The sequence below is a fragment of the Sciurus vulgaris genome, assembly GCF_902686455.1.
Source record: "Sciurus vulgaris genome assembly, chromosome: X".
Classification (NCBI taxonomy): Eukaryota; Metazoa; Chordata; class Mammalia; order Rodentia; family Sciuridae; genus Sciurus; species Sciurus vulgaris.
Window position 1 is genome coordinate 77,826,573 of NC_136471.1, and position 26,313 is coordinate 77,852,885.

At 43.0% G+C, this 26,313-nt stretch overlaps 1 protein-coding gene across 13 annotated transcripts in view; it reads right to left on the reverse strand.

The window, feature by feature from the left end:
* Positions 1-26,313, reverse strand: part of NHSL2 (NHS like 2) — a 277,111-nt gene that overhangs the window by 37,580 nt on the left and 213,218 nt on the right. For 2 of the 13 annotated variants that reach the window (XM_079125022.1, XM_079125029.1), the window contains exon 1: positions 19,635-21,676. The exons of the other annotated variants lie outside the window; for them this stretch is intronic. In XM_079125022.1, coding sequence (XP_078981148.1) covers positions 19,635-19,662 — 28 coding nt within the window. In that variant the 5' untranslated portion in view covers positions 19,663-21,676. Of the gene's footprint in view, positions 1-19,634; positions 21,677-26,313 lie in introns of those variants that run through there. 13 annotated transcript variants of the gene reach the window in all.

The window sequence follows — 26,313 nt, forward strand, 5'->3', positions numbered from 1 at the left end:
AACATCATGCTATGTGAAGGAAGCCCATTGCAAAAGACCACGTAGTCAATGATTCCATTTCTATGACATGTCCAGAATAGGCAAATCCATAAAGATAGAAAGTAGATCAGTGTTTGACTAGGGCTAGAGTGGGGCTTGCGGGGAAATGGAGAGTGACTGTGAAAATGGCCACAGAGTTTCTCTTTAGGGTGATGAAATTGTTCTAGAATTGATTGTGGTGATAGCTGCATAATTCTCTGAATTTAGTTTAGTACAGTATAAACCTACTGAATTATACCCTTTAAGTGGATGAATTGTATGGTGTATTCATGCTTTGTCTCAATAAAACTGTTACCAAAAAGAAGGAAAAGGAAGAAGAGGAAGGAAAAGGAGGAGGAGGAGGAGGAGGAGGAGGAGCAGTAGTAGTAGTGATAGTTTGGTTTGGGCCCAGTGGTGCAGGCCTGTAATCCCAGAAGCTTGGAAGGCTGAGGCAGGAGGATCACAAGTTCAAAGTCAACCTCAGCAACCTAGCCAAGGCCCTAAGCAACCTAGTGAGACACTGCCTCAAAATAAAAACAATTAAAAATGGGCTGGGGATATAATTCAGTGATAAATTGCCCATGGTTTCAATCTCTAGTACATAAAAAAGAAAAACAAATTTAAAAAGAGGTTTGGTGAGTCAAAAATATACCATAATATCACACTGAAGCATCAAATCAAAGGTCACAAAATGTGATTAGGACAGCTATGTGACAAACTGCAAACATTCTACTTTGTCAGAATAGATCCCACCCAGGTTTGGGATATACACATGTATAAACAGATATGATACCATTAAAAGTAAAGTGGTTACTGGGGTGCAAAGAAATATACCATAGAGACAAGCACCACACTCTGGCCTTAGTAAACTAGCAAAAGTGTCTACTTTCTAGGGATCACAGATTAAAAGGGGAAAGTGGGGCTGAGTGTAGCATTCGTGGTTGGAGTTTCACCACATATCCATTCCACCCATTCCAGTCAGCTGAGCTGGCTCTTGATTTTGCAATGCTATAGTTGCCCTATGCTAGAAGTTCACAACCCAGTCAGGACCTAGAAATTACAGATATGGAGGTGGCAAGATGGAGACATAGAGCTCACTGATTAGCTGGCTGTACTTATACCTTTGCAGATGGAGATCTACTTGAAGCTTCGCCAAATAGTTCAGACTTTTCCACAGAAACAAGCCACAAGCAAGTTCACACAGGTTCCAAGACCACATGGCTCTCAGCTGGACTCTTTCTCCCTTTGTGAGGATGAGTCCATCTCCCAGCCCCATGGCTACCCCCAAGTTGTCCTCACTGGGGTCAGCCATGTTTGCTACTATTAAGCTTTCCAAGGTGGACCAGATTCCTGTCCACATCTCTTGCCCTTATAATCTTAGGAATCTTGGGTTTGATTCTGGTCTGATGCCATCTGATGAGCCCAGAACAAATCTCTCGCCTAAGTGGAGTTGGGCCTCATGTATGGTAGTCCTACATCATGAGGACTCTAGAATAATCTTTACTTCAACTCTGCCAATTGTTTATCCATGATCCATTGTGTTTTTTTCTTTTCCAACTGAAATTATTTAATATTTGTATTCCAAAGATATATAAATAACCATATTTCTTTTTCTCTTCTCTCCCCCCATCCTGCTTTGTGGTCTGGGGATCAAACACAGAGCCTCAAGTATGCTAGGCAAGCACTCTACCACTATGTCCCCAGTCTTAATCACATTTCAAAAGTTTGTGATTAAAGAAATCACCCAAGTTCATATGCAGATGTATTAATGACAATTTTATACCATATATATTTTTTTACTTATCAAATCACAGAAACTTTACTACCCAGTTAAATTTACTGTCATGCTAAGGGAACAACCTTATGAAGCAGGTGCTATTATTTCCTTCATGTCACAGATGAAGGAACTGAGACACTGAGAATTTAGAGGGCTTGTCCCAGATCATCCAGCTATAACCCAGCTATAATCTGTTGCCTGAATTTGTGCTCATAACTCCTTGGGGAGTAACAAACACTGGTGTGCATCAGAATTCCCCAGAAGGCCTGTTGAAACACAGAATATTCTGCCCCACTTCCAGAAATTCAAGTGAGGTGGTCTGGGGTAGGGCCCAGGAATCTGCATTTCTAACAAGTTCCCAAGGGACACTGATGCTGCAATGCTAGGACCACCTTTTGAAGACTACTTTCCTGTACTATGCTGCCTCTGATAGTAGCACACAGGTCAGAGATACCTTGAAGTCAAACCTGTCCATACAGTGGCCAAGAAGGGGGAAATTACTTGTCATCTGCCTTTCTCTTCTTCTTCCCTCATCCCTCCTTCTGCACTGGCAGTGCATCCACTGAGCAGCTCCACATCACAAGGGGATTGTCGAATTCATGCCAGCCTCAGACTCAATTAGCTAAATGCAATCCCATCTATTAAAAGGACTGATAAATCAGTCCCTGCCGTCAGGCTGCCCCAGCTACTGCTGAATTAAATGTCCATGCTGTCACTTGTCTGGTGCTTGCAGCCAATTGATCTCACAGGTTAATAAGATTAACTCAAGATTAACTCAGCTAGACTGCCTGCAGCTTCCTTTGTTCCTCCAAACTTGAGGAAGTTAAGGCTTGTCCTTGGTGAAAGAAGGTTTGGTCCCCCTCCAAAAAGAGCAGACTTCTGGGAGAGTAAGGGTCTCTTTAGAGAGTGAGTTTCATTAACTAAGCCAAATTTGGTTTTGTGATCTGCAGATTGAACCTAACTCATCTGAAAGTTGATTGGTGAGCACGGGGAACTAACCACTTTGACATCAACAAGGAAGAAATGATTTGTACATCTGACTAGGAAAAAAAAAATCACTGAATTCCTGGGGAAAGAAGGTAACACCTGGAGTTGGAGACATCTGGTTTGAGACTGCCTCAATATGACTTAGCTGTTCATCCTCTCTGAACCTAGGTTTCCTCATTGATAAAACATGCCAGGAGTACCTCCTCCTGCATGCATTCCAGAGCAATTAAAGGATCATGAGGTCCAAAATAATGTTTGGATCCCAGAAACACCTAATGGTTGCTGGCCTGTTGATGGCCCTTAAAGGTCATGACCTAAGGACACAAATCAGGAATGAAGATCAGAGCTCAGAGTGATAGATGTAGCCAGGACCACTGAGTTAAAAACAGTCTTTCCTCTTTAACTTCCCTCCCCACAATATCTGCTTATATCCTTGCCCTTCATGGAAGTCACTTCTGCCAAGCAGTCCACCTTATGTGCCACCCAGATTCCACTTCAGGGATAAATGATTTACTCTCCTTACAGACGGCGGAGCTGCCAGACGAAGGTGCTTTATTGTTAACTGTCTTTGGAAATTGCCTTGTCCAATGTCACACCTCCTTCCCCAGCAGCACCCCAACTCAGGGCAACTGGGAGAAACTGACTCAGCCCCAGAGCTTCCTCTCTGATTGACCTATTGACAGAAGCCCTTGTTAGGACTGTGTTGTAGTTTACGTTAGGCTCTGCACAATTCTACTTCCTCACCCACTTTTAACAGCTGGGAATCCCAAGAGACTCCCTAACAAACTTCCTGCACACTAACCACTGCCTCAGAGTTGGCTTCCTGGGATATCCAACCTCACTTGGTTTGCAGTATGAATGGTATGCTGACACACATTCTCCCATTGGTCCCCACACAATTCATTTTAAAAAATTGTCAAGCCACGTGCAGTAGTGCACACCCATAATTCCAGTTACTGGGGAGGCTGAGACAGGAGGATGATCACAAGTTTAAGGCCAGCCTGGGCAATTTAGCAAGACTGTTTCAAAATAAAAAATACAAAGGCCTAGAGATGTAGCTCAGTAAAATGTTCCCTGGGTTCAATCCCCAGTATCAGAATAAATAAATAAATAAATAAATAAATAAATAAATAAATAAATAAATAAATAATATTGCCAGTCTTAATTTTTTTCTGTTATGCTTTTCTTTTTTGTACTCATTTCAAACACAAAACACACTTAGCACAGTTGAAAATCAGAACATACAAACAAACTGAATGAGGAAAATAGCATTCATAATCCTACACACCAGAGACAATCACTGCTGAGACCTTGGGTATTATCTTTCCTGAAGTTTTCTTATGCCAAACAAAGATGGGATCATACTGTAAATATCATCCTGTGGTTTGCTCAAACTCTCCCTTGCTACCATGATAAATATTTTCTGACAGCCGTGCTCAGCCACCTGTGAGAATGGGGAAGTGAGAATTCAAAAGCCTGTGGGCTACCTGAGACCCTAGTCCAGACCCCTCATGCAATAGAGATGTGGAAACTGAGGCCCAGAGGGAGGGACCTCTTCTCAGCTACCACATTGAATGAGCATGACAGGGACTCCTACTCAGCCACTGGAGGCCACCCAGATCACCTTCTGACCTGGCCCTGAGCCCAAATGCATGAGCTGCCCCAATAAGGTTCAAAATCAGAAAATGGGATTTGCAGAAAACAAATGAAACCAACATATCAGTGTTTGTGACTGTGTCTGGGCCACCTTGTAGTGTTCAGAGCTTAGCTCTCAATTAGAAGGCTGACATTCTGCACTTGATCCTCAGAGGAATCAGCAAGCTGTACATAGATCAACCCTCTTGACAGCTGGTATTCCCCTTCTTGCCTGGTACCCAGCAACTCCACCACCCATCTGTCCCCAAACAACAACTAGAGGAATTTTGTTCTCAAGTCATTCAGGGATGAGGCAATGGATTTTTAGATATGACATCAAAAGCAAGCCTGAGCAACAAAAGAAATACAATTAGATAAACTGGACTTCATTTAAAAAAAAAAAAAACTTTTGTGCTTCAAAGGTCACAAGGAAATGAAAGGCAATCCACACAAATGGAGAAAATATTTCCCAATTATATATCTGATAAGGAACTTGTATCTAGAATATAATAAAGAATATATTACAACTCAAAGATAAAAAGGCAGCAATAAAAAATGGGCAAAGCATCTGAATAGATATTTCTCTATAGAACATACGAATGGTCAATAAACACATGAAAAAATGCTTGACATCACAGGTTTTTAGGGAGGTGCAAACCAAACCACAAGGACATTCACTTTATAGCTACTAGGATGGCTATAATCAGACTTCAGATGATAACAGGTGTTGGTGAGGATGTGGAGAAGTTGGAAACCTCATATACTGCTGGGAGGAATATCAAATGGTGCAGTCACTTTGAAAAACAGCCTAGAAGTTCCTCATGTAATGAAGCATAGAGTTTACACATAGAATTATTATATGATCCAGCAATTCCACTACTGGGGTATCTACCCAATAGATTCCAAAATATATGTCCACATAAAAACCTGTACACAGAAGTATAGCAGCTTTATGGAGAATAGCCCAAAGATGGAAACAGCCCAAATGTTCATCCAACAAATCATGGATAAGCAAAATGCGGTGTACACATATAATGGAATATTATTTGGCAATAAAACGGAATGAAGTACTGATACAGGCTGCAACATGGATTAACCTTAAAGACATTATGCTAAGTGGAAGAAACCAGTCACAAAAGGCTGCACATTGTCTGATTCTATTTATATGATATGTCCAGAATAGGCAAAGTAGGTTAAGGGTTGCCTAGGGCTGGCGTGGTTGGGGGTTAGCAGAAGTAGGAAGTGGCTGCTAATAAGTAAAATGTGTCCTTTTGGCATAATGAGGATGTTCTGAAATTAGATGGTGGTAATGGTTGCATATATCTGGGAGTATTCTAAGAACCATTGAATGATATGCTTTAAGTGGATAAATCATATGGTATGTGAATTATATCTCAATAAAGCTGTTTTCTAACAGCTATACTAAGAAGAAAAACCACACCCTATCGTGTTCCTGCACAACAGTTCTTCCCATTGCTTCTCATCACTCTAGGCTAAAATGCAAAGTCTTTACCACGATCTATAAGACTGAAATGATCTGGCCTTATCACCTACCACTCTGCTCTTTTCCCATCACAAGGGCCTTCTTGCTGCTCCTCAAACATGCCAGGTTCACTCCCACTTTAAGATCTTTGCACTTGCTGCTCCCTCTGCCTGGAACACTCTTCTACCAGATGATCACAATCACTTGTTTCTTTCCTTCACTTGAATCTCTGCTCAACTATTACCTCCTCAGAGAGACCTTCTCTGATCCTCCTATGGTGTCACTATCCTAGTCACCCTAGCCAGACCACTCTGCTTGCTTTTCATAAAGTACCTACCAACGTTTAAAACTTGTTTATCAATTTCGCTGTTTCTGTTTGCCCTCCACTGCACTATAAACCCCCTGAGTTCAGGAAACTTGTCTGTCTTAGTCACCAGCACATCCACAGTGACTGGTGCATAATAGGTGCTCAGTAAATACATGCTGAATAAATTCCATTTCAGTCAATTCTCTTTGCAAATATCCACTTCTTATGCTTTTTTTTTTTCCCTCATGGTACTGGGAATTGAACCCAGGGCTTCTTGTATGCTAGGCAAGCACTATATCACTGAGCCACATCATCAACCCTTTTTACTTTATTTTGCTAAATTTTCCAAGCTGGCCTCCAATTTGTGATCCTCCTGCCTCCTGCTGGAATTTTAGTGTGTGCCACCACACCCAGGTTTTAATTTTTAGTTTTTGATAGTGTTTACTACCTGGTGTCAGCTGCTACATGATCCTATACCCAGGGCTGCAACCCTGACCACAGAGAACTGATGATTTTTGTCTTTCCACTGGTTGGGAACTCTTGAGGGGCGGAGCTATGGGCATCATTCCTGGAATGTCATGCCAGATCTGGTGTAGGTGCCCAAGGAACCACTGTTGTATGCTTGACTATATAATACAATTTCCTCTACAAGCATGCCTGCTTCTCTGTCCAAATGGGAGTCCAGTGTGGGCATGCACCTGTGGGTAGATAGGGGTTCTCAACCCTGTCTGAACCTTAGAACCAACCAGTGGATGTATAAATATTAACACTTGGACTGCACCTTCAGGGATTTTTTATTTACTTGACTTGGAGTTAGACTCAACACAGGCTGTTTTAAAAAGCTCCCCAGGTGACTCCTAAAAACATTTATTAGGCATTGCCTGATGTATAACAGGCATTAGGCAAACCCTGTAAATACATTATCTCTGATTCCTACAACACATTTTCTTTTTAAAAATGGCACTGAGTGAGGCTCTGTAAGTTGTCTAGGCTCTGCAGTTAGTAAACAATAGATGTATGCTTAAATTCAGGTCTAAGAGTTAACTTCCCATCCTACTCTGGAAAAGAAGATACAATTTCATAAGTGTTTGAAGAGATGGATTTATAGATCGATTTATTTGTTTGTTTGTTTGTTTATTTATTTATTTATTGTGGTGCTGAAGATTGAACCCAGGGCCTCATGCATGCTAGGCAAGAGCTCTACCACTAAGTCATATCCCCAATCCTTTTGAAAAATTTTATTTTGAGATCTAGGCTTGTTAAATTGCTCAGGCTGGCTTCAAACTTCAAATCCTCCTGCCTCAGCCATGCACCACTGTGCCCAGCTCCAGAAGGCTCTGGATAGAATTCTGTAATCACATATTCTTGGTGACTCCAACAGGTAGTGGGTTTGATAACAGAGTTAAACAAAAGTTATGTGTGGTTGATGCTGTTGAGGCAGTTGACAGAGTCATGCATAAGGCACTTTTCTGGTTGGAATAGGTTTCTGAAGTTCTTTATCCCAGCTCTGTGGCTTCCTAGCTGTATGACCTTGAACATGTGCCTCTGTTTTACATTCTATAAAATGGGAAACAGCATCTACCTCACAGGGAAGATCAAATGAGAATGGAGTTGTTCAATTGATGGCAAACTTCAGTCCCTTACTGGCTGCACAAGAAATGGGGTGTGTCATGTGTGTGTGGGGGGGTCCTGACAGACACCCCATTTATGCTTAGCACTCACTGGGGTCTGTTGTGTCCAGGTATGCCTCAGGCCTGCCTTGCCAGAATTCCAGGATGGTGATCTTCTAGGCAGTTTTGGAAGGCTTTGTCCTCGGAGAGTGAGGAGTTCTTTCTCAGGCCCCAATTTGGCAGGCTTTAGCCATAACACAGAGCAAACCAGCAGACAGCCCAGTGGGGATCATCTCACAACAGTAGCTTATTCTAGTGGCAAAGACTTAAGAGCTATATTCACTTAATACTAAATGGAAATTTCAAAAGAAGCAACAGACATTGCCATGTATTAAGAAAAGCCTAAATCTTGGCATGTAATGTCTAGGCTTAGAAGGATGGAGCCAACTATTTCTACTGGGGCCCAAACACCTTCAGGGCAGCATCCCAAACTGCAATCATCAAGGTTGACCATGCATTTTGCAGAGCTCTAGGGCAGGAAACAGAAAAAAGTTGATGTAGGCTGGCCTCTTCAACTCCTCTCCTTTCCGATAAAGCAGTTTCCTAAATCTTGGAGATTCAGGGGCCCCTGCCCCTTTCCTCTCATTTTGAGCCCCTCAAACTCTGCTTCCCATTCAGTGTTTCCTGAGTCAAAGGAATCCCCTTGGAATATCTGAAATAAAGAAGAAGTCTGGAGGAGGGACAGGGTCCCTCTGAGGAGCAGTAGGTCTGTTGCTCATATGGTTCTGGTGCTAGGTCTAGGCACCCACTGCCTGGCAACTTGCCCAGGTCGACTTGTATCATATTTTCCTTACTGTACAGTTTTTCCCCTTTGGAAGAGTCCTTATTCTCCATGAAGGCAAATAAAGCAAGTGTCATATGTTTGGGATTTCCTCAGGTCCTGCCACAGAGTAGGTGCTCAGTAAAGGATTTTTAGATGATTGAATGAATGAATGAATGTGGATGTAAGATAACAGTCTGGTGCAGTGTTTCAGCTTAAGAGTACCTTGACTTTGCAGCAGAGGCCACAAGTGCAACCTAAGATTCCAGTCCCAGTTCTGCACTTATTGTGTGACCTCAGGCAATTCACCTCACTGAGCAAAGTCTCAGTCTCCCTATTTTCAAAATTGAGATAATAAGAATGCCTAACAGGATTATTATGAGAATTAAAGGTGAGTGTGTCAAAAACTTAGCTCAGGGTCTGGCTCACAGTAAAGACCCAATAAAGAATAGTTATTATAGCCAGGTGCAGTGGCAAGCATTTCTAAGCTTCACACTCAGGACCCTGAGTTAGGAGGATTGTGCGTTTAAGCCCAGTCTGGGCAATTTAGCAAGACCCTATCTCAAAACAAAACAAAAAGAAAGCTGGGTGTCATGGTGCAAGCCTGTAATCCCAGTGGCCCAGGAGGCTGAGGCAGGAGGATCACAGGTTTAAAGGCAGCCTTAGCAACTTAGTGAGGCTATAAGCAACCTAGAGAGACCCTGTCAAAATTTTAAAAATTAAAAAGGGCCTGGGATGGGGCTCAGTGGGAAAGCACATTGTGTTCAATTCCTGGTCCCAAAAAAAAAAAAAAAAAAAAAAAAAAACCCACAAAAGAGTAGCTATTGCTATTTTTATTTGAGCCTCTGCTTGCCTTCCCCTAATTTTGGGAATTTGAAAGGCTCCTCTGCAGCTGAGTGTAGGATCCCCTTACATACCGAGATTGTGCTGGACCTCTGGTATAAAGCCTTCCTTGGCTTCCTCTTATATAATCCTTTATGGCCTCAGCCTGCATCACTACAGGCAGAGTCCGGGAGAGTGGCTTCCAGCCACCGTGCACAAACTCAGGTGGGGCAGTGGACTCCTCAATTGGCCTTCACATCCCTCCCAAGAGTCAGGGGCCAGAGAGATATGCTTACAGATTGTTTTCCATTATTCTGAAAACTCTCAGTCTCCAAACATTGTACATAACCTCCATGGCCAAGTTACTTTCCTAATTCTGGTTGCCATAACAACTTGACTTAATGAAGGAGCAATTTTTTTCTTAAAATAATTCGACTGGTTTCCATATCAACAGGGGTTTATTTTGGTTCTGCATGCAGTAAGGGCTTGAAAGCCAGCACCTTCTTCACCTGTGGGGGTGGACCGGGATTTCCAGGGGGCTATTTGAGAAGTGGCACAGGGATCTTGATGGCCAAGTATGCCGAATAGGCCATGTCCTAAATGAGGACAGCAATAAAAGAGCATGGACACTTCAGAAGTTCTTCCTTGGAGGTTTTTGGTTGAGAGGATGGAAGAACAGGGAAGGGACAAGCCTATTCAAAGTCTTGTCTGAAGTCTAGGGCCTATATAAACAAACGTCCTGTCACTGGGCCTTCCTCTTGGAATCAGGCCAGGAGGGGAGTCCTGGGGCTGTTCTCTTCATTGTTTAGTTTATAGGAAGTGTGATAGGAGGGGAAAGGGCTGCACAGTGCACATAAAATTTTGTGCCTAAGCTGGCTATAGGTTACTAGATTCCTTCACACATTTATTCATTCAACAAACATTAGTGCCAGGTGTGGTGGCTCACGCCTTGTAATCTCAGCAGCTTGGGAGGCTGAGGTGGGAGGATCACAGGTTCAAAGCCAGCCTCAGCAACTTAGTGAGGCCCTAAGCAACTCAGCAAGATCCTGTCCCTAAATAAAATAAAATACAAAAAAAAAAAAAAAGGGCTGGGAATATGGCTTAGTGGTTAACTGACCCTGGGTTCAATCCTTGGTACCAATATATATATATATATATATATATATATATATATATATATATATATATATTTACTGAGGACATACTTGGTGTTGGTGTAGGATTATGTGGGCATGTACAAGGGCCCTGGGGATGCAACACCAAGATTCATCCCCTGCTCCCAGTCTACTGATGAAGTCATGCTCAGGCCACGTGAAGTCACTCTAGGCCAGTGCTTCTCAAACCTTTTAGGCATAGGAATCACCAAATCCCCAGGGGAACTTGTTAAAATGCAAGTTATGATTCAGTAGGTGGAGAGGGGTGCATGTGCAGAGATTCTGCATCCCTCGTGTGCTCTCTAGTGATGCTGCTGCTGCTGCTGGTCCTCATATCTCACTTTGAGTAGCAAGGATTTAGGGAAATTAGAAGTCAGAGAGAACATTTTGAGAGCAAGAGGGAAGCATTTTGTTCCTCTAGTCCCTGAATTCTCTGGGGGATATTTAGTCCTGTGGGTTTCAGTTTCATCTCCCATTGGAATAGGGTGACCTCTCATTTGGCAAGGAATTCTGCTTTGCTTTCTGAAGTACTTCTATAGATCTCTGGGGTTTGTAATAAACAAGAATGAAAAAGTGGAACAACCAGGGTAGTTAACAACCCCAACTGAGAGGCCATCAGAATTGCTTCAAGTCCTTCCTGAGGAAGTTTAAGTCATTTATATGAATTGGTTCACGGAAGATGGAGCCCTGGACCTTCTCAATTAGTACCCTGCTTGGGGGCTGTAGAGCACTTGCCTAGCATAAAAGAGGCCCTGTGTTCCATCCCCAGCATTGCAAAAGAAAAAATCCTGCTTGAATTCATATTTTGGAGTGATTGTTGTAAGACAGACAGCCTGACAGGAGTTTCAAATTCCAACTCTGTGTCTTCCTAAGTCCTGTGTCCTAGGGCAAGTCATATCACCTCTCCACTTCATCTTCAAAGTGGGAATAAAAATCATAACTAACTCATAGGGATTTTTTGAAGATTGAATGAATTAATATTTGTAAAGGGCCAGACACACAGTAGGTGCCAAAATAATGAGTCCATTCATTTGACAAACATTTATTGAGCTCCTTCTGTGTTGTAGGCACATAGACATTGGGGGATAAAATGGTGAAAAGGCCAGATACTCCCTGCTTTCATAGAGTTCACACTGAAATGGAGCAGATGTGAGTAATGAGAAGGAAACAGTCATACAAAAAGAGATAAAAAGAGGTGGGCATGGTGGTTCACACCTGTAATCCCAGAGACTTGGGAGGTTGAGGCAGGAGGATCACAAATTCAAAGCCAGGCTCAGCAACTTAGCAAGGCCCTAAGCAACTTAGCAAGACCCTGTCTCATAAAAAGGGGATGCTGGGGGTATACTCAGTGATAAAGCACCCCTGGGTTAAATCCCCAGTACAAAAAAATAGGGGGAGAGAGGAGGAGGAGGAGGAGGAAGGGAGAAAGAGAGAGAGAGAGAGAGAGAGAGAGAGAGAGAGAGAGAGAAAGAGAGAGAGAGAATGCTTGTCAAGAGTGTAAAGGCAAATGCAAAGACACTGAGAGAGAGAGAGAGAGAGAGAGAGAGAAAGAGAGAGAGAGAGAGAGAGAGAGAGAGAGAATGCTTGTCAAGAGTGTAAAGGCAAATGCAAAGACACTGAGAGAGAGAGAGAGAGAGAGAGAGAAAGAGAAAGAGAGAGAGAGAGAGAGAGAGAGAGAGAGAGAGAGAGAGAGAGAGAGAGAATGCTTGTCAAGAGTGTAAAGGCAAATGCAAAGACCCTGGGGTGGGAAAGGACTGATGGAAAGGAATCAGTGAACATGCAGGATATGATTGAGAGGGACTGTGGTAAGAAAAGATGTTGCAGACATGGGCAAGAGCTGCATACCTCAAGAACCTGTGGGCTGTGTTCAGGAACTTGGATTTGACGTCCAGCAAAACTGACAGCTCATGGTGGGTCTATGTTTTGGACAAGGATGAGATGAAGTATGACCTAACCGCTTTCCTTCCTTACCAGCAACCTGCACTCAGAGTTTCCCTCCTCCCTACCTAGTTGGTATTGCCTCAAGTTCCCAGAACTTGATCACCCCTCTGAGGCCTGGAGGTTCCAATCTAGATGTTCACTAGAGCAGCATGTGGGCTAGATATGCCACTAACTTGTCACATAACTGTGACAAGTTATGTCAGCAGCCCAAGGTTTGTGTGCTCTGTGGCCCCTCTTTTGGCCTGAATGGGAGGCTCTGAAGAAGACTACATGGATTCAACCACTTACTGTATCACTTATAAGCTGAGTGATTCTGGGGAAATCACATCATCTCTATGGGCCTCAGTTTCCTCATCTGTAAAACAGTGTAAGAATAGTACCTAGCCAGGTGTGGTGGTACACACCTGTAATCCCAGCAATTCAAGAAGTTGAGGCAGGAGGATTCCAAATTCAAGGCCAGCTAAGCAATTTCATGAGACCCTGTCTCAAAATAAAAAAAAAATAAATAAAAAGGGCTGGGGATGTGGCTGAGCAGTTAAGTACCCCTGAGCTCAATTCCTGGTATAAAAAAAAAAAAAAAAAAAAGAAGAGTATCTATTTCCCAGGGCATGACACTGAGGAAAATGCTGTAGGCCTCCATCTCGCACCTAGTAGGTCCTGCAAGATACCTTGTAGATAGGAAGTAGGTGGACTATCTTTGTTTATTTTTGTTGTTGTCGTTGTTGTTTTGTTTTGTGCCAGGGATTGAACTCAGGGAAGCTTAATCACTGAGTCACATCCCCAGCTCTTTTTTCTTTCTTTTTTTTTCTTTTCTTTCTTTTTTTTTTTTTTTTTTGCGATATTGGGGATCAAACTCAGGGCCTTGTGCTTGCAAGGAAAGCACTCTACCGACTGAGCTATCTCCCCAGCCCCCAGTTCTTTTTTAAATATTTTATCTAAAGACAGGATCTTGCCAAGTTGGTTAGGGTCTCTCTAAATTGCTGAGGCTGGCTTTGAACTTGCAATCCTCCTGCCTCAGCCTCCCAAGCCTCTGGGATTGCAGGTGTACATCACTGCACCTGCCCAGGTGGGTTATCTTTGGCTTTGAGATTGGGGTGTGTTAATGGATGGGTAAGTGCTGACAATGTCACAGAACCCTGAAAACAGGGCAGCTACTTTTGTGGCTAGGATAACAGAGCACACTCACCTTGCATGGCATGCAGATGTTTCCCTCCCACCTTGAGGAATCACCAAGAGCTGTCAATCTAAACTGAAATACCCCTAGAATTCATCCCTTCCTCCACTCATTGGCACTTTCCCAAATCAAAGCCTCATTACTTCTTACCTAAACAATCCAGAATCTCCTACCTGCTGTTTTTCCTTAGAAACTTGCTCTCTTGCAGCCCAGCCTCCATGGGGCCACCAGAGTCATCCTCTAGACATACAAATCAGATCAGCTCACCTCTCTGCCTCAAGACTGCCAGGGTAGCTGAGTGCTGTGGCACTCACTGGTCATCCCAGCTACTCAGGAGGCTCAGGCAGGGGGATCACAAGTTTGAGGCAACTCAGCAAGATCCTGTCTAAGAATAAGATATAGAAAGCAGGACTGTAGCTTAGTGGTAGAGTCCCCTTGAGTTCAACCCCCAGTACTGCAAAAAGAAAACACAAAAAGATCGCTAGGGTAAAATGCCAGTTCCTTGACCTGGCAGATAAGGCTTCCCCAGTCCAGTCTTCTTAGCTACCTTTCCACTTACACATGCCACATTTAGAAGTACCATTTTCTGGTCTCTACCTATTCCTTTACACTGGAATGCCTCCTTTCCCCATCCATTCCACCTCCTGCACCTAGTAGCAGTCTATCTATCCTCCTAACATCTCTGTAAAGTTTTCCCAACTTTGACTATGTTTGTTGCACATTTACTCACAATACTCTGTCTTCTACTTTTGGTTCTTGTCCCACACTACACAGTGAGCCATACAAGGGCAAAAGAGACAGCCCTCTGAAGAGAATGATAACATGGTGCATCATCATAGCCCCAGCATTCAGCTCAGTCAAGTCTAGGCTCCTGTGCACCAAAGCTGACAGAGCTCAGGTAGGTAACCCTAAGGAGAGATACAAGCTGAATGGGGCCCCAAGGTGAACCTCATGCCCACCCACAAGAGGGCAGCATGCCTCAGTTTTAGCTGATGTCTCTGTTGTGGCCAGATCTTCAAGACTTTTTTAAAAAGTACATTGGGTATAGGCCAAGGAGTGGCCATGTACAAACAGAGAAACAACATGTATCCCATTTGTTTACAATAAAAAAATAAATAAATAAATAAAAAGAAAAAAAAAAGTACATTGGCATCCCTAGTACCGCAAAAACCAAACCAAAATAAAACAAAACAAAATTGGCAAATAAAATTCTTATTATTATTTTGATGCTAACCACATACTCTACCACTGAGCAACACCCCTCAGATCTTTAAGTTATATTTTAATGTACACACAACAACAATAAAAACTGACCTTCAAGCCACATAGCCTTTCTACTTACCATTTTGTGTGTGGGTGAAATGAATGAATGAATGATTTTTTTCTGGATGCAAGCTTCCTATAGTTACTCTAAATTTCAAAGGTTGGGGGAAGTTTATGCCTAATTAGTTCAGTTGCTATTTGGTTTGCTTTTCGGTGTAGGGACATGCAATTCAAAATCAAAAGCCAAGTTTTTACAGTTCTCTCTTTGAAAATGAAGCCCAACCTCCTTTTATTTGGTGGCTCTAACAATATCAGGTTCCCTGGGCAACCCACAGGCCCTGTAAGCAGGGCTCTAACCACATTGTGGTGACATCCTTCCTTTCTTTGAGATGGGGGACACCCCAAAAAGGGAGGAACACAGAGGCCACAGAGCATTTCTGTGGTGGATGACTTGCTTAGCTTGGTAACCTCTTGTAAACACACTGCAGAAGATGGCAACAGCTCAGTTTCTTCTAACTTCTCCCCACCCCATCCCACCTAGCTTAGCTCCAAATGGTAGAGGTTGGAGGAGATGCTAAGAACTCTGAATTATAGGTATTAAGACTCAAATTCTTTTTAGCACTGGCTTCCTGACACCAAGACCCCTATAACTGACTATGTGTGGCAGGGTGGGACTCACAGTTGAGTCCCCCTTCCCTGGGGACCAGTTTGCATCCACAATCTAGTCAATAGATTATGGGGGAGATAGAAGAAAGGCCCAGCTGCCTAGTCTCAATTGGGGTGATACAAAGGATCATTTCAGTTCCAGAGCACCCTGTGGGATGGGCTGAGGTCTCTGGTGTAAATACATCACAATTCAACTCCTGCCTTGGTCCCCCCTTACTCCCTCACAAGGACTGTTCTAGAAAGCACTTGCCTCTTGTATGCAAGTCTCTGTCTAGGAATCCTTTTCCTGGAGCAGCCCATCTATGATAGTCCCTCTTTTCTCTCATTGCCGTACAATTACTCCAAATTCTTCCATGGTCATCTTGAAGGATAACTCCCAAATCATTCCTGTTGCTATGGCTGCTCACTTACATTTCCCAGAGCCCAGGGGACATCTTTACCTGGGTGTCCATATTTTTTTAGTTTCAAATTTAACTTATTTAAGACAGAACTCTCTCCCACTATCCTAGCCCTCTTAACTTCTCTATTTCTGTTAATGCTATTGCCATTTCTGGAATCCCAAGCTGAAGACCCCAGCATCATCTTGGGCAGCCTCCTGCACAGAACCTCTCAGCATCCTCTCAGTGCTTACAGAACAAAAGTATATGCTTCCTCTCCTTACATTTGAGGCCTTCCCCATTGACTCCAATCAGGCCAATTTCCTGTCAAGCCTCTAAACCAGGATTTAACAATTTTATGACTTAGATTCATTCAAGGGTCTGATGAAACCTGTGGACCTCCTCCTCAAAATGTTTTTATAAGCATAAATAAAACACAAGGGATTACAAAGTCAATTAGATTTAAAGTTATCAATATATATGTTTTAAAATTTGTGGCATAGTAACATATGTTTCATTATTAACATATTAGGTAACAGGATCTAGCAGCAGGTCCAATAACTGTCACAATTTTGAAGTAGTAATGGGTAGAATGGGATTTCAAGATACCTGCAGCAGCAGTAATGAGATATAAAAATATCTGTGGTTCCTATTGGAGACAAAGTCACAGAACTGTTAATGCTACTGTGGCGCTCTGCCTGAGTTCATGATGGAAAGGAAAACTAAATTCTAATTAGAGATTAGCAGAGATAATGTTGCCATTTCCCCCCCAATTCAAGTACACAAAATTCTCGCCAAACACCTCTTTGCTATGGGGAATCTACACTGTAGTTCTGATTGAATAGTCATATTTTCCTAAATAACTATTATACATCCTAGGTCCATTTTGGTGGATGATGGGAAACTGGTAATTTGGCACTTGGCCAAGTTGACCCCACTCTCCATGTAGACCCTCTGCCACATGTTGGTCAGGTTTGGGGGTCCAGATCAGCAGAGCTCACTGCCTTTCTGCCCCATGCAGAAACCATTTGGGCAGTTCTCAGAAGGTGTCTTCCTTGGCCCTTCTACCTTTGGTCCAAAGCTCCATTTGAGTGACTTTACTTATCTCTACTGGCCCAACCAAGATTACCTAGGCATCAGGTCCATGGTGTTGCTCATGGCCATCCAACTTGTTATGGAGCATCTAGTTGAAGCAGTTTCCTCCAAGAAGTCATTTGGAGCTATGGAGAAGCCACCATTCTGCCTAGTCCCATTTCCTGAGCATTGGAAGTTGAGGATCTTCCAGCTCTCGGGCTCACAGGGTGCTCTCTCCCCTTATCTTGGTATGAAATGTGATTCACAATTCACAGGACAATCATACATAGTGAAGGACTGTCTTACTCAAATTGACAATGGTACCCTTGGCAGGAACACTGAGTAAACACTCCATAGATGTTTGCTTAGGGCCTCAGCTGTCCTTGTTAGTCTGGGACCTCAGCACCCAAGGCAGAGTTAATTAGCAGACATTTTTCTCAACCCCTCTCAGTCTCCTCTGGCCTGAAATCCCAGTGACTTTTACAGCTAGCATTGGATTGAGTAGCAGATGAATAGGATGGCGAAGGAATCCCCCTGCTACTGTGTCCACTGCATTTATCAGTTCTGAATCCAAGCTTTGTTAGAGTTGAGCCTTTGCTAGGTCAAGAAGAGCTACCTGCACCTGACAGTTGCCACCAGAGAGGGTAAAGTTGTCACCTTGGCAGCCAAATGTTTTTAGTTTCCTCCAAGTGCCTGGTAGCCTGGGACCCTTGTGATTCTGCCTTCTGGTAAGGAAGGCCTGTCCTGAGTAGCCTCTTCCATGTAACCAGAACTAGAGAGTAAGAACTCTCACCTGGGGCAGGAGAATGCCTTAACTCCTCTTGTGCTTTGGTGAATGAACCATTTCCAGGTAGGAGCTATCATAAGCCATCCTGCTGCTCACTTCCTTTGCTTTCTGTGAACTAGTCTAGACTCCTAAAAATACCTGGTCCCCATTTCTCAGGTTGAAATGCTCCAGAAAATACCTATAGCCTACAGTTGGTGGGGAAGCAGCTTCTTGTGTTAGTTTCACCTGTGTTCTGATGAAAGGAATTAGTCACTTATTGAAAAAAAAATCCTGTGACTTTCAAATTATATCTCCTAAGAATAATGAATACTTATATAGGGCTAGTTATAACAGTGCTTTATACTCTATAAAAGCACTTTTTATATTAGGTTGAGCCATACAAAATTGCTGGTATCCAATTACTTTGGGCAATTTCATAGGGTTGAATCTAATACATTTCCTCATTTATTCCTTGCCACACTCCTTGGTAGGAAATTTTAGCCCCATTTTACCAAGTGAAATACTAAATCATGGTGAGGTAAAATGACTTTTGATTAAGGTTATGTAAATAGGAAATAACAGGGTTGAGACTTGAACTAAGCCCATTCGATGCCAACCTACATACCCTTGATTCTTGAGGTAGGATGATTCAGTCTTCTAGATCCTAAAAGCAATAATGTGAGGAGAAATAAAGCTGGGTGGCCATTTTCCTAGCCTAGCCTAAGGAATGGTCCTGGCTGGCTTTACATGTGACTTTTTCTTAGTTCAGTGGAGATCAGTGGGTGCATAGATGCCTGCTATAGAAAGTGACGAGGTAACAAGTTTTAGTTTTAGAGCTTTAGGAGTAAAGACAATATCCAGAGCATGTTAATCCTTGCATCCTGGCATACATGCATACATCCATCTAAGAGAACTCTATTGGCAAGCTCTCATGTACCTGCCAGGCTCTACACTAGTTTTTTTAGCTACCTACCAACATGCAGGGCAGTGTTATAATCAGCAGGATTTCTGCCCTTTGGCCAGCTGGAAGGAGGGGGCTAGAGTAGCAGAAGCTGGGGTGAGGCTGCCATGTGCATGGGATTTTGAGTAGTTGTGAAACTTCTGTCTTCTCTTGATTTGTTGGGAGACCATAGCTTGTATGACCAGGCGGAAAGAAGCCAGTGGTTGCCTGGGCTTCAGGAGTCTGGTAGCACTGAGAATTTTTAGGCTGCAGGCTGGGGGAGGCAGCAGTAGGAATGAAAAAGAAATGCTGGTGTCCCACCCTTAGGCTCTGTGAAGGCAATAAGGAAAACTGCGGGTGGGGCTGCTGACAAAAAAGCTCCCTCCAAGGCTGCCACAAGAAGAAATTCCTTTTTCTTACAGCATAGCTGTGCCAAGTCCCTGGCTGGCCTCTGGCTGCTCAATCAGCTTGGTTCTGGTAGCTGGCCAGATGCAGAGGGCGGGCTGGGGGACAGCTGGTTTGGAACTCATCAAGCAGTGGGCATGAAGCCACTGCTTTTGCCCAGGGACAGCATGTGGCCCTGCAGGGGATAATCACATTTCTCAGCTTCCTGCCAGCCCCCAGGGGCCAAGCCCTTAAGCCTGCCGTGGAGTCCAAATGCTTCTCAAACCTGGCCTGGCTGGCCCAGCCCAGGGCAAAGCTGGTTGCCCTGTCTTCTGGGCTCTCCAGACACCTGCCTCCTCCCACACTGCCAGCACCCATTAGGCACCAAAGTCCAAGATCGAATCCCCTCACAGTATGCAACTGTGCCCATGCTCACCATTCCAGGCTCTAGGCTGTGTTGCCATGGCTGTCACCACTGCTGCCCAGGACCACAGTGGCTGTGGAGCCACCCTAGTTAAGATCTTACAGTTGAGTAAGCTGTGATGTGGGTTCCTTCCACCACACCCTCCCCGACCTCAGCACCAGGGTTTTCCTCAGAGCCTCGTTGCCACACCACACTGCTTTTGAAAAAAAGGAAATGGGCATTGGGTCCTGACTACAGTGAGAAGTACTTGAAGAAGCTGTGAAGGAGGCACTTCTGAAGGCAGAGAAAGCGGAACCTATGACAGGCCTCAGATAATCATCTCCTGAACCCTCAGGCTCTTTCCTCATTTCTGTGGCCAGCAGAACTAGGGCCAGTGGAGAGTTAGGGCCTTTTTGTACTTGAATTGGCTGTTCTGCTCTGTACCTACCAGCACACAGTGTTTACTGGGGTCAACAAATCCATACCTCAAGAGGCCTTAGGAGTTGCCCCGAGTGGTGAACTTGAGTTTTTTTATCCTCAACATTTGACCTCCTAGTTCATTCCTGCCAACCATAGAGTCTCACAGTCTAGGTGACATTTTAAAATCGGCCTGCTCCACCTCCACTGTCCACTACAGTAGCCACCAGACACATGTGACTCTCAAGCACTTGAAATTGGCCATTCTGAATTGAAATGTGCTGGAATTGTAAAATACATACCGGATTTCAAAGACTTAACATGGAACAAAGAAAATAAATATATCACTGATAATTTTTATTATTGAATATATGTGGAAATCTTTTTTATGTGTTGTATTAAATAAAATGCTATTAAAATTATTTTTACCCCTTTCTTTTTACTTTGTTCAGTGTTGAGGCTTGAACCCAGGGTGTAGGCATGCTACACAAGTGCTCTTAATCTGAGCGAAACCCCCAGCACTCTTTTTATTTTTTTTAATGTGGCTACTGGAAATGGGGGACACTGGTGCCAGAATTGGAAAATAGATGAATAAAATAAAATACAAAATCCCAAACAAACACACACATGTATATATGGGCATTTAGGGTATAATAAAGGTGGTGTTTCAAATCAGTGGGAGGAACATGTGGCTACCACTAGAAAATGCAAAATTTCATATGTGCTTCATTCTTGTGGGTCATATAATACTTCTATTGAAAATGTGATGCCAGACTTTCTATTTTACCTACTTTCTGAGTAGCTCAGATTACAGGCTTGGGTACCAAGCCCAACCCCTGTCTTTTTTTTTTTTTTTTTTTGCAGTGCTGGGGATCGAACCCAGAGCCTTGTGCTTGCCAGGCAAGCACTCTGCTGACTGAGCTATCTCCCCAGCCCCTGTCATTTTTTTTAAACTTACCATTAACTCTCTGAAGTTCGCCCATTTCTACTCATAGAGATCTCCTTCATTCATCCTAATAGTTGTATATCATTCTATTGTGTGGATGCCTCACGATGCATGGTTCATAGCTTTATTTCTACTCCCCCATTTGTGAACAACACTCTCATTTTCCTCTTTCTTGACCCTCGTTTTCTGTCCTTCTCTTTCCTCTCACCTTCAAAACTCACACACAAGTCAGGCATGGTGGAGAGGCAGGAGGATTGTGAGTTCAAAGCCAGCCTCAGCAACTTAGCAAGGCCCTTAGTAGCTCAGTGAGACCCTGTCTCTAAATAAAATATAAAAAGGGGCTGGGGATGTGGCTCAGTGGTTAAGTGCCCCTGGGTTCAATACCTGGTACCCCCACAAAAAAAGGAAAAAAACCATACAAACATCTGCAAATGAGGAACCAAGTCCTCTTCTTTGTTCACTCCTTGCTCGCCTGAAACCTTTGGAATTTCTAGAGACCTCAGTCTTCCTATAAAGTGCTGAAGAAGGGTGCCATGTTGCCATCTAATGCTCAATTACAGACCACTATCATATATGTGATGTCAGCCCTATCAGTAGTGGAGAGACCTACCCAGTGATACCATTTATCCCTAGCAATTTTGCCATATTCATGTTAACGTAGGCCTGCTTAGAGGGAGAGAAATAACTCAGGAAAGTGAGTATTAGTATGTGATTTTTGTCTTTCTTGTTTCAGGAGTGAGAGGGGGCAGGGTAAATGCAAGGGGCTCTGAAGAAATGACTTGGTCTAAACTAGGGAAACTAATTTAATTGCCACCTGCAGTTAAAAATCACTACGAAGTTCAAGGGTTCTGAAAAGAAAGCTATAGAGATTGGAGAAAGGAAAAAGAGCTTTCTAGCTTCTGGGAAACAGGTATAACAAGAGATTTGTTTGCTTCAAGGCAGATGGGAACCTCAGTCCTTAGAGTTTAATTGAGAGAATAAAAAAGACAAGAGGTCTCAGCCGATTGTCAAGTAGATAATAGTTTCTAAAGGGTGAGCCTGTAAGGATTGAGAAATGAAAGCCCTGTCCATATGTGTAAGGGACAAGTGGTGTGGGAAAATAGCAAATTTTCTTTTACACTCTTGCTCAATGCACATGGAATAAATTGTTTCAAATAAAGAAGGGACTTGAATGTCTCTTGGAACTTTTTTTGTTGATTACAAAAACCTGCCCTTCCTCTTTCCAAATGAAGAGAATGTTTTAAGGACCCAGCAGTGTACGAAGGGGCAAAAACACTGGACTGGGAGTCAGGGGAATGACTGTGGTTCCAAACTTGCAAAATATGACAACAGAAAATTTGTATGAAATTCCCTTGGAAACCATAAAGCATGGATTACTGGGGTTAAGTATGATTAATTGTTATGAAACTCAAGTTTGTCTTTGGCCTTTCCCATCCCCTCCTCCCCTTTAATTCATGCCCTCTTCTCTTCTGGCTTCTTGGAATAAAAACTACTGGCCTAAAGGTTTGAAAGGAATCCAATTCCAAAGACATACACTGGTCCCCAGATCACCTAGACTGAAGAATGTTTCCAGCATCCTAAGTTAATGGAAAATGTTATAATAAGTAACATCCTGTTCAATATTTGGAAACAAAGGATTTAACTTTAAGGGGAAATCTGTATTCAACATAATGCAAGAATGACACATATTTGGCTTTTTTTTTCAACACAAAAGCAAAAATTTTAAATACAAAATGGTTACTTGAGATCAAGTCTAAACTGGGTGCAGTGGCACACACCTGTAATTCCAGTTACTTGGGAAGCAAAGGCAGGAGGATCCCAAGTTTGAGACCAGCCTGGGCAACTTAGCAAGGTCTTATCTCAAAATAAAATAAAACATTCTGGGGATATAGCTCTGAGACAGAGCAACCCTGTCAATTCCCAGTGCCACAAACAAAACAAAACAATCAAGTCTAACAACTTATTTCTGGACTGAAGGGTTGACTTCATACTGTGTACAGAAGGGAGAAGGGGACAAATGGAAACCCTTCACGCAGTGATCCTTGGCAGACTTTGAACTGTCTTTATGGCTCCAAGTGACCCAAGTTCTGGACTCAACTAGCTAAGATACTTCCTTGCCTCTTTCCTCACTCCTGAATTCCAGACCATCACCTAGTTCCATTGATCCTATTTCTAAAACCTATCTAGAGTCCGACAATTTTTTTTGCCACTGGCAATACCACCCTAATCTAAGCAGTTATCACTGTCAGAAGCCTCCTAAGTGGCTTCCCAGCACCTCTCCTGCCCTTTTTGGTTCCCCACAGCAGCCAGCTAGCTTTTAATTAATGTATTTGCTTTGCAGTGCTGGGGATGGAACCTGGGCCTCATGCATGCTAGGCAAGCACTTTATTACAGAGCTAAACCCTGAGCCTGCACAGTTTTTTTTTTTTTTTTTTAAAGAATTCTGCTACATCCCTCTCCTGCTTGCACCTGGCATGGGATGATTATTTGGCTGATGTCTGCCTACTCTTGTGTGCTGAACACTCCATGCCAATACTGACCCCGTCTGTTTTACTCACCTGTGTCCCCAGGACTGGCCTTGTGCCTAGCATACAGTAGACATGTAATGTTGAGTGAAGGAGTGGATTTTTAACAGCACACATTCCTATAGTGCTTCAAAGATAATGAATATCTCACTTGTTGATCAGAATAACTCTGTCATAGGTATTATTGCTCTCATTTTACAGATTGGGAAATTGAGGCTCAGAGTATTGCCTACCTTGACAGAGTTAATCAGTGCATACTGAAATTCAGTTCTGTAAAGGTCAAAATTCCACGCCTTTGTGAATATACTGTGGTACGAGCTACAGAAGTGCAGAAGGAGTGAGGAATCTAGAAGCACTTTGTTATTTCTTGACTGTGTAAGGGGCCATTTCACTCAGGTCTTCAGGGCCTGGGGCAGGCACTGTGGGAATTCCCTGCCAACTCATGAGGGGGTGGATTCTAAATCAGGCTTTCCTGGATGACTTAGAGAGCTACTCTGACTACAGTGACCTTATTTTCTGATTCAAAAATCAGGATTCTTTGTCTAACAAATAAAATAGTATACTTGAAACTGGGACTATTCTGGAAAATCCAGGGCATAGAGTTGCTATACGTGTACCAGATGGCAGCTAAATAATGGGCCCTCAGCAAATTATGACCCAACCACCTCACTTCAATCACATCTTAAGAAGATTCCTAAAAATTCACCGAACTGTTTTCTGGGCCTCACACCAAATTCTTTCCACCTACTCTTTTTATGTGTTTGTTTAATTACTTCCCTTATTCATTCCTATCTTTTCTGTTAGCAGCCTTCTTCTTAGTCTGCCAGAGAGAGCTTCTGGGTCCTGCTTGCTGATGGATGCTACAATCAGTTGAGAGAAATCATAAGCAAAAGTGCTTGGGGACCATGGCAACAGGGGCCATGGCAACGGGCCAAGCACTAAGAGACAGCCCTTCCCACCCTTTCTGGTTTCTGTTTTAGACCAAGTGGTGCTGATAAGGCGTGATGGTCCTGTTGTGCCATCTAATCAGGCAACACTCCTTGCAGTAAGCATCATGGCCAAATTTTGGTTCCAGAAAGAGCTTTGCAACATTGTTGCTTCACAGTAAAAATTCAGTTGTCATCTTTGCAGTTCTAGAAGCCAAGAATTATTTTACCCAAGCAATCCAACCCAAGGGTTTATACTGGCATCTGGGAGAGAAGAGGCTTTCAATGAACTGGGGTGAAAAGTCTCTTTCTATGAATGTTATATATCTCTTGAATATGCGAGGTGCCCCTGAATGAAAGGCTGGGACCCCGAGGAGCTGTGAGCCTGTCAGAAACTCAGTTTCCTCATCTGTAAAAAATGGAGCAGCAGCAATCTCTGCCCTACTTTTCTTTTTTTCCTATTTTTAGACGATGGACTATTGTAAGCATACAGAAAAGTATCAGGAACAGTATACTGGAACAAATACAAGTATCAGGAACAAGTACATTCACATTTTTGCCCCTGAACATTTTACTAAACAAATAAAATATTCCCGGTCCAGTCGAAGCTCCTGTATCTCCCCAATCGCATTCTCCTACTCCACAGAGGAAGCATCACCCTGAATTGGGTATCTTGGAATCATCTGCATGTTTTAGAACATGTCGTACATGTGCTCATAAATAATAAGGTCTATAGTATTGGTTTCTATGTTCTTAAACTGTAAATTGCATCAAAGTGAACATATTTTTCTACAATTTGCTTTCTTTGTTCCACCTTAGGTTTGTGAGAAATATGTTGATATAGGTAGCTGTGTTTCAGTTATATTGATGTTGGGTAGTATTCCATTGTTTGAATCTACAACAATTTTTTTTAGCTATTCATTGTTTCTCAATTTTTTTTGGCTTTTAAAAACAATATTCAACTGGGCATGGTGGTGTACTTCTGTAATCCCAGCAACTCTGGAGGCTGAGGGAGGAGAATAGCAAGTTTGAGGCCAATCTCAGCAACTTATTAAGACCCTTCTCAAAATAACAAAAATAAAAAGGGCTGAAGATGAAGATGAAGTGGCAGATTGCCCATAGGTTCAATTCCCAGCACTGAAAACAAAACAAAATTCATGGAACACGTGCCACCATTGTTAAGTACATGGGTTTGTCTATAGTGTATATGACTTTTTTTTTTCTTGTGGTGCTGGGGTTCGAACCCAGGGCCTTGTGCTTGCAAGCAAGCAGCAAGCACTCTACTGACTGAGCTATCTCCCCAGCCCTCTCTATGGTGTATAGGTAGGCATGCAATAGCTGAAGTAAGGGTGGAAGTGTGACCTTCCTTCCTTCCTTCCTTCCTTCCTTCCTTCCTTCCTTCCTTCCTTCCTTCCTTCCTTCCTTCCTTCCTTCCTTCCTTCCTTCCTTCCTTCCTTCCTTCCTTCCTTCCTTCCTTCCTTCCTTCCTTCCTTCCTTCCTTCCTTCCTTCCTTCCTTCCTTCCTTCCTTCCTTCCTTCCTTCCTTCCTTCCTTCCTTCCTTCCTTCCTTCCTTCCTTCCTTCCTCGATGATTGAACACAGAGGTGCTCAGCCACTGAGTAACAACCTCAGCCCTTTTTGTTTCTTATTTAGACAGGGTCTTGCTAAGTTGCTTAGGGTCTCATTAAGTTGCTGAGGCTGGCTATGAACTTGAAATCCTCCTGCCTTAGCCTCCTGAGTAACAGGGATCAGAGGCATGCACCACCATGCCTGGCTGGAAGTGTAAGCTTTTAAGCCTTTTATATTGAGGGCAATATTCTAGGACTTACTCAAAGTAACTCTTCATACACTATTTAATCCAGTAACTGCCACTTTCAAAAAGCTATACTGGGGAGTATTC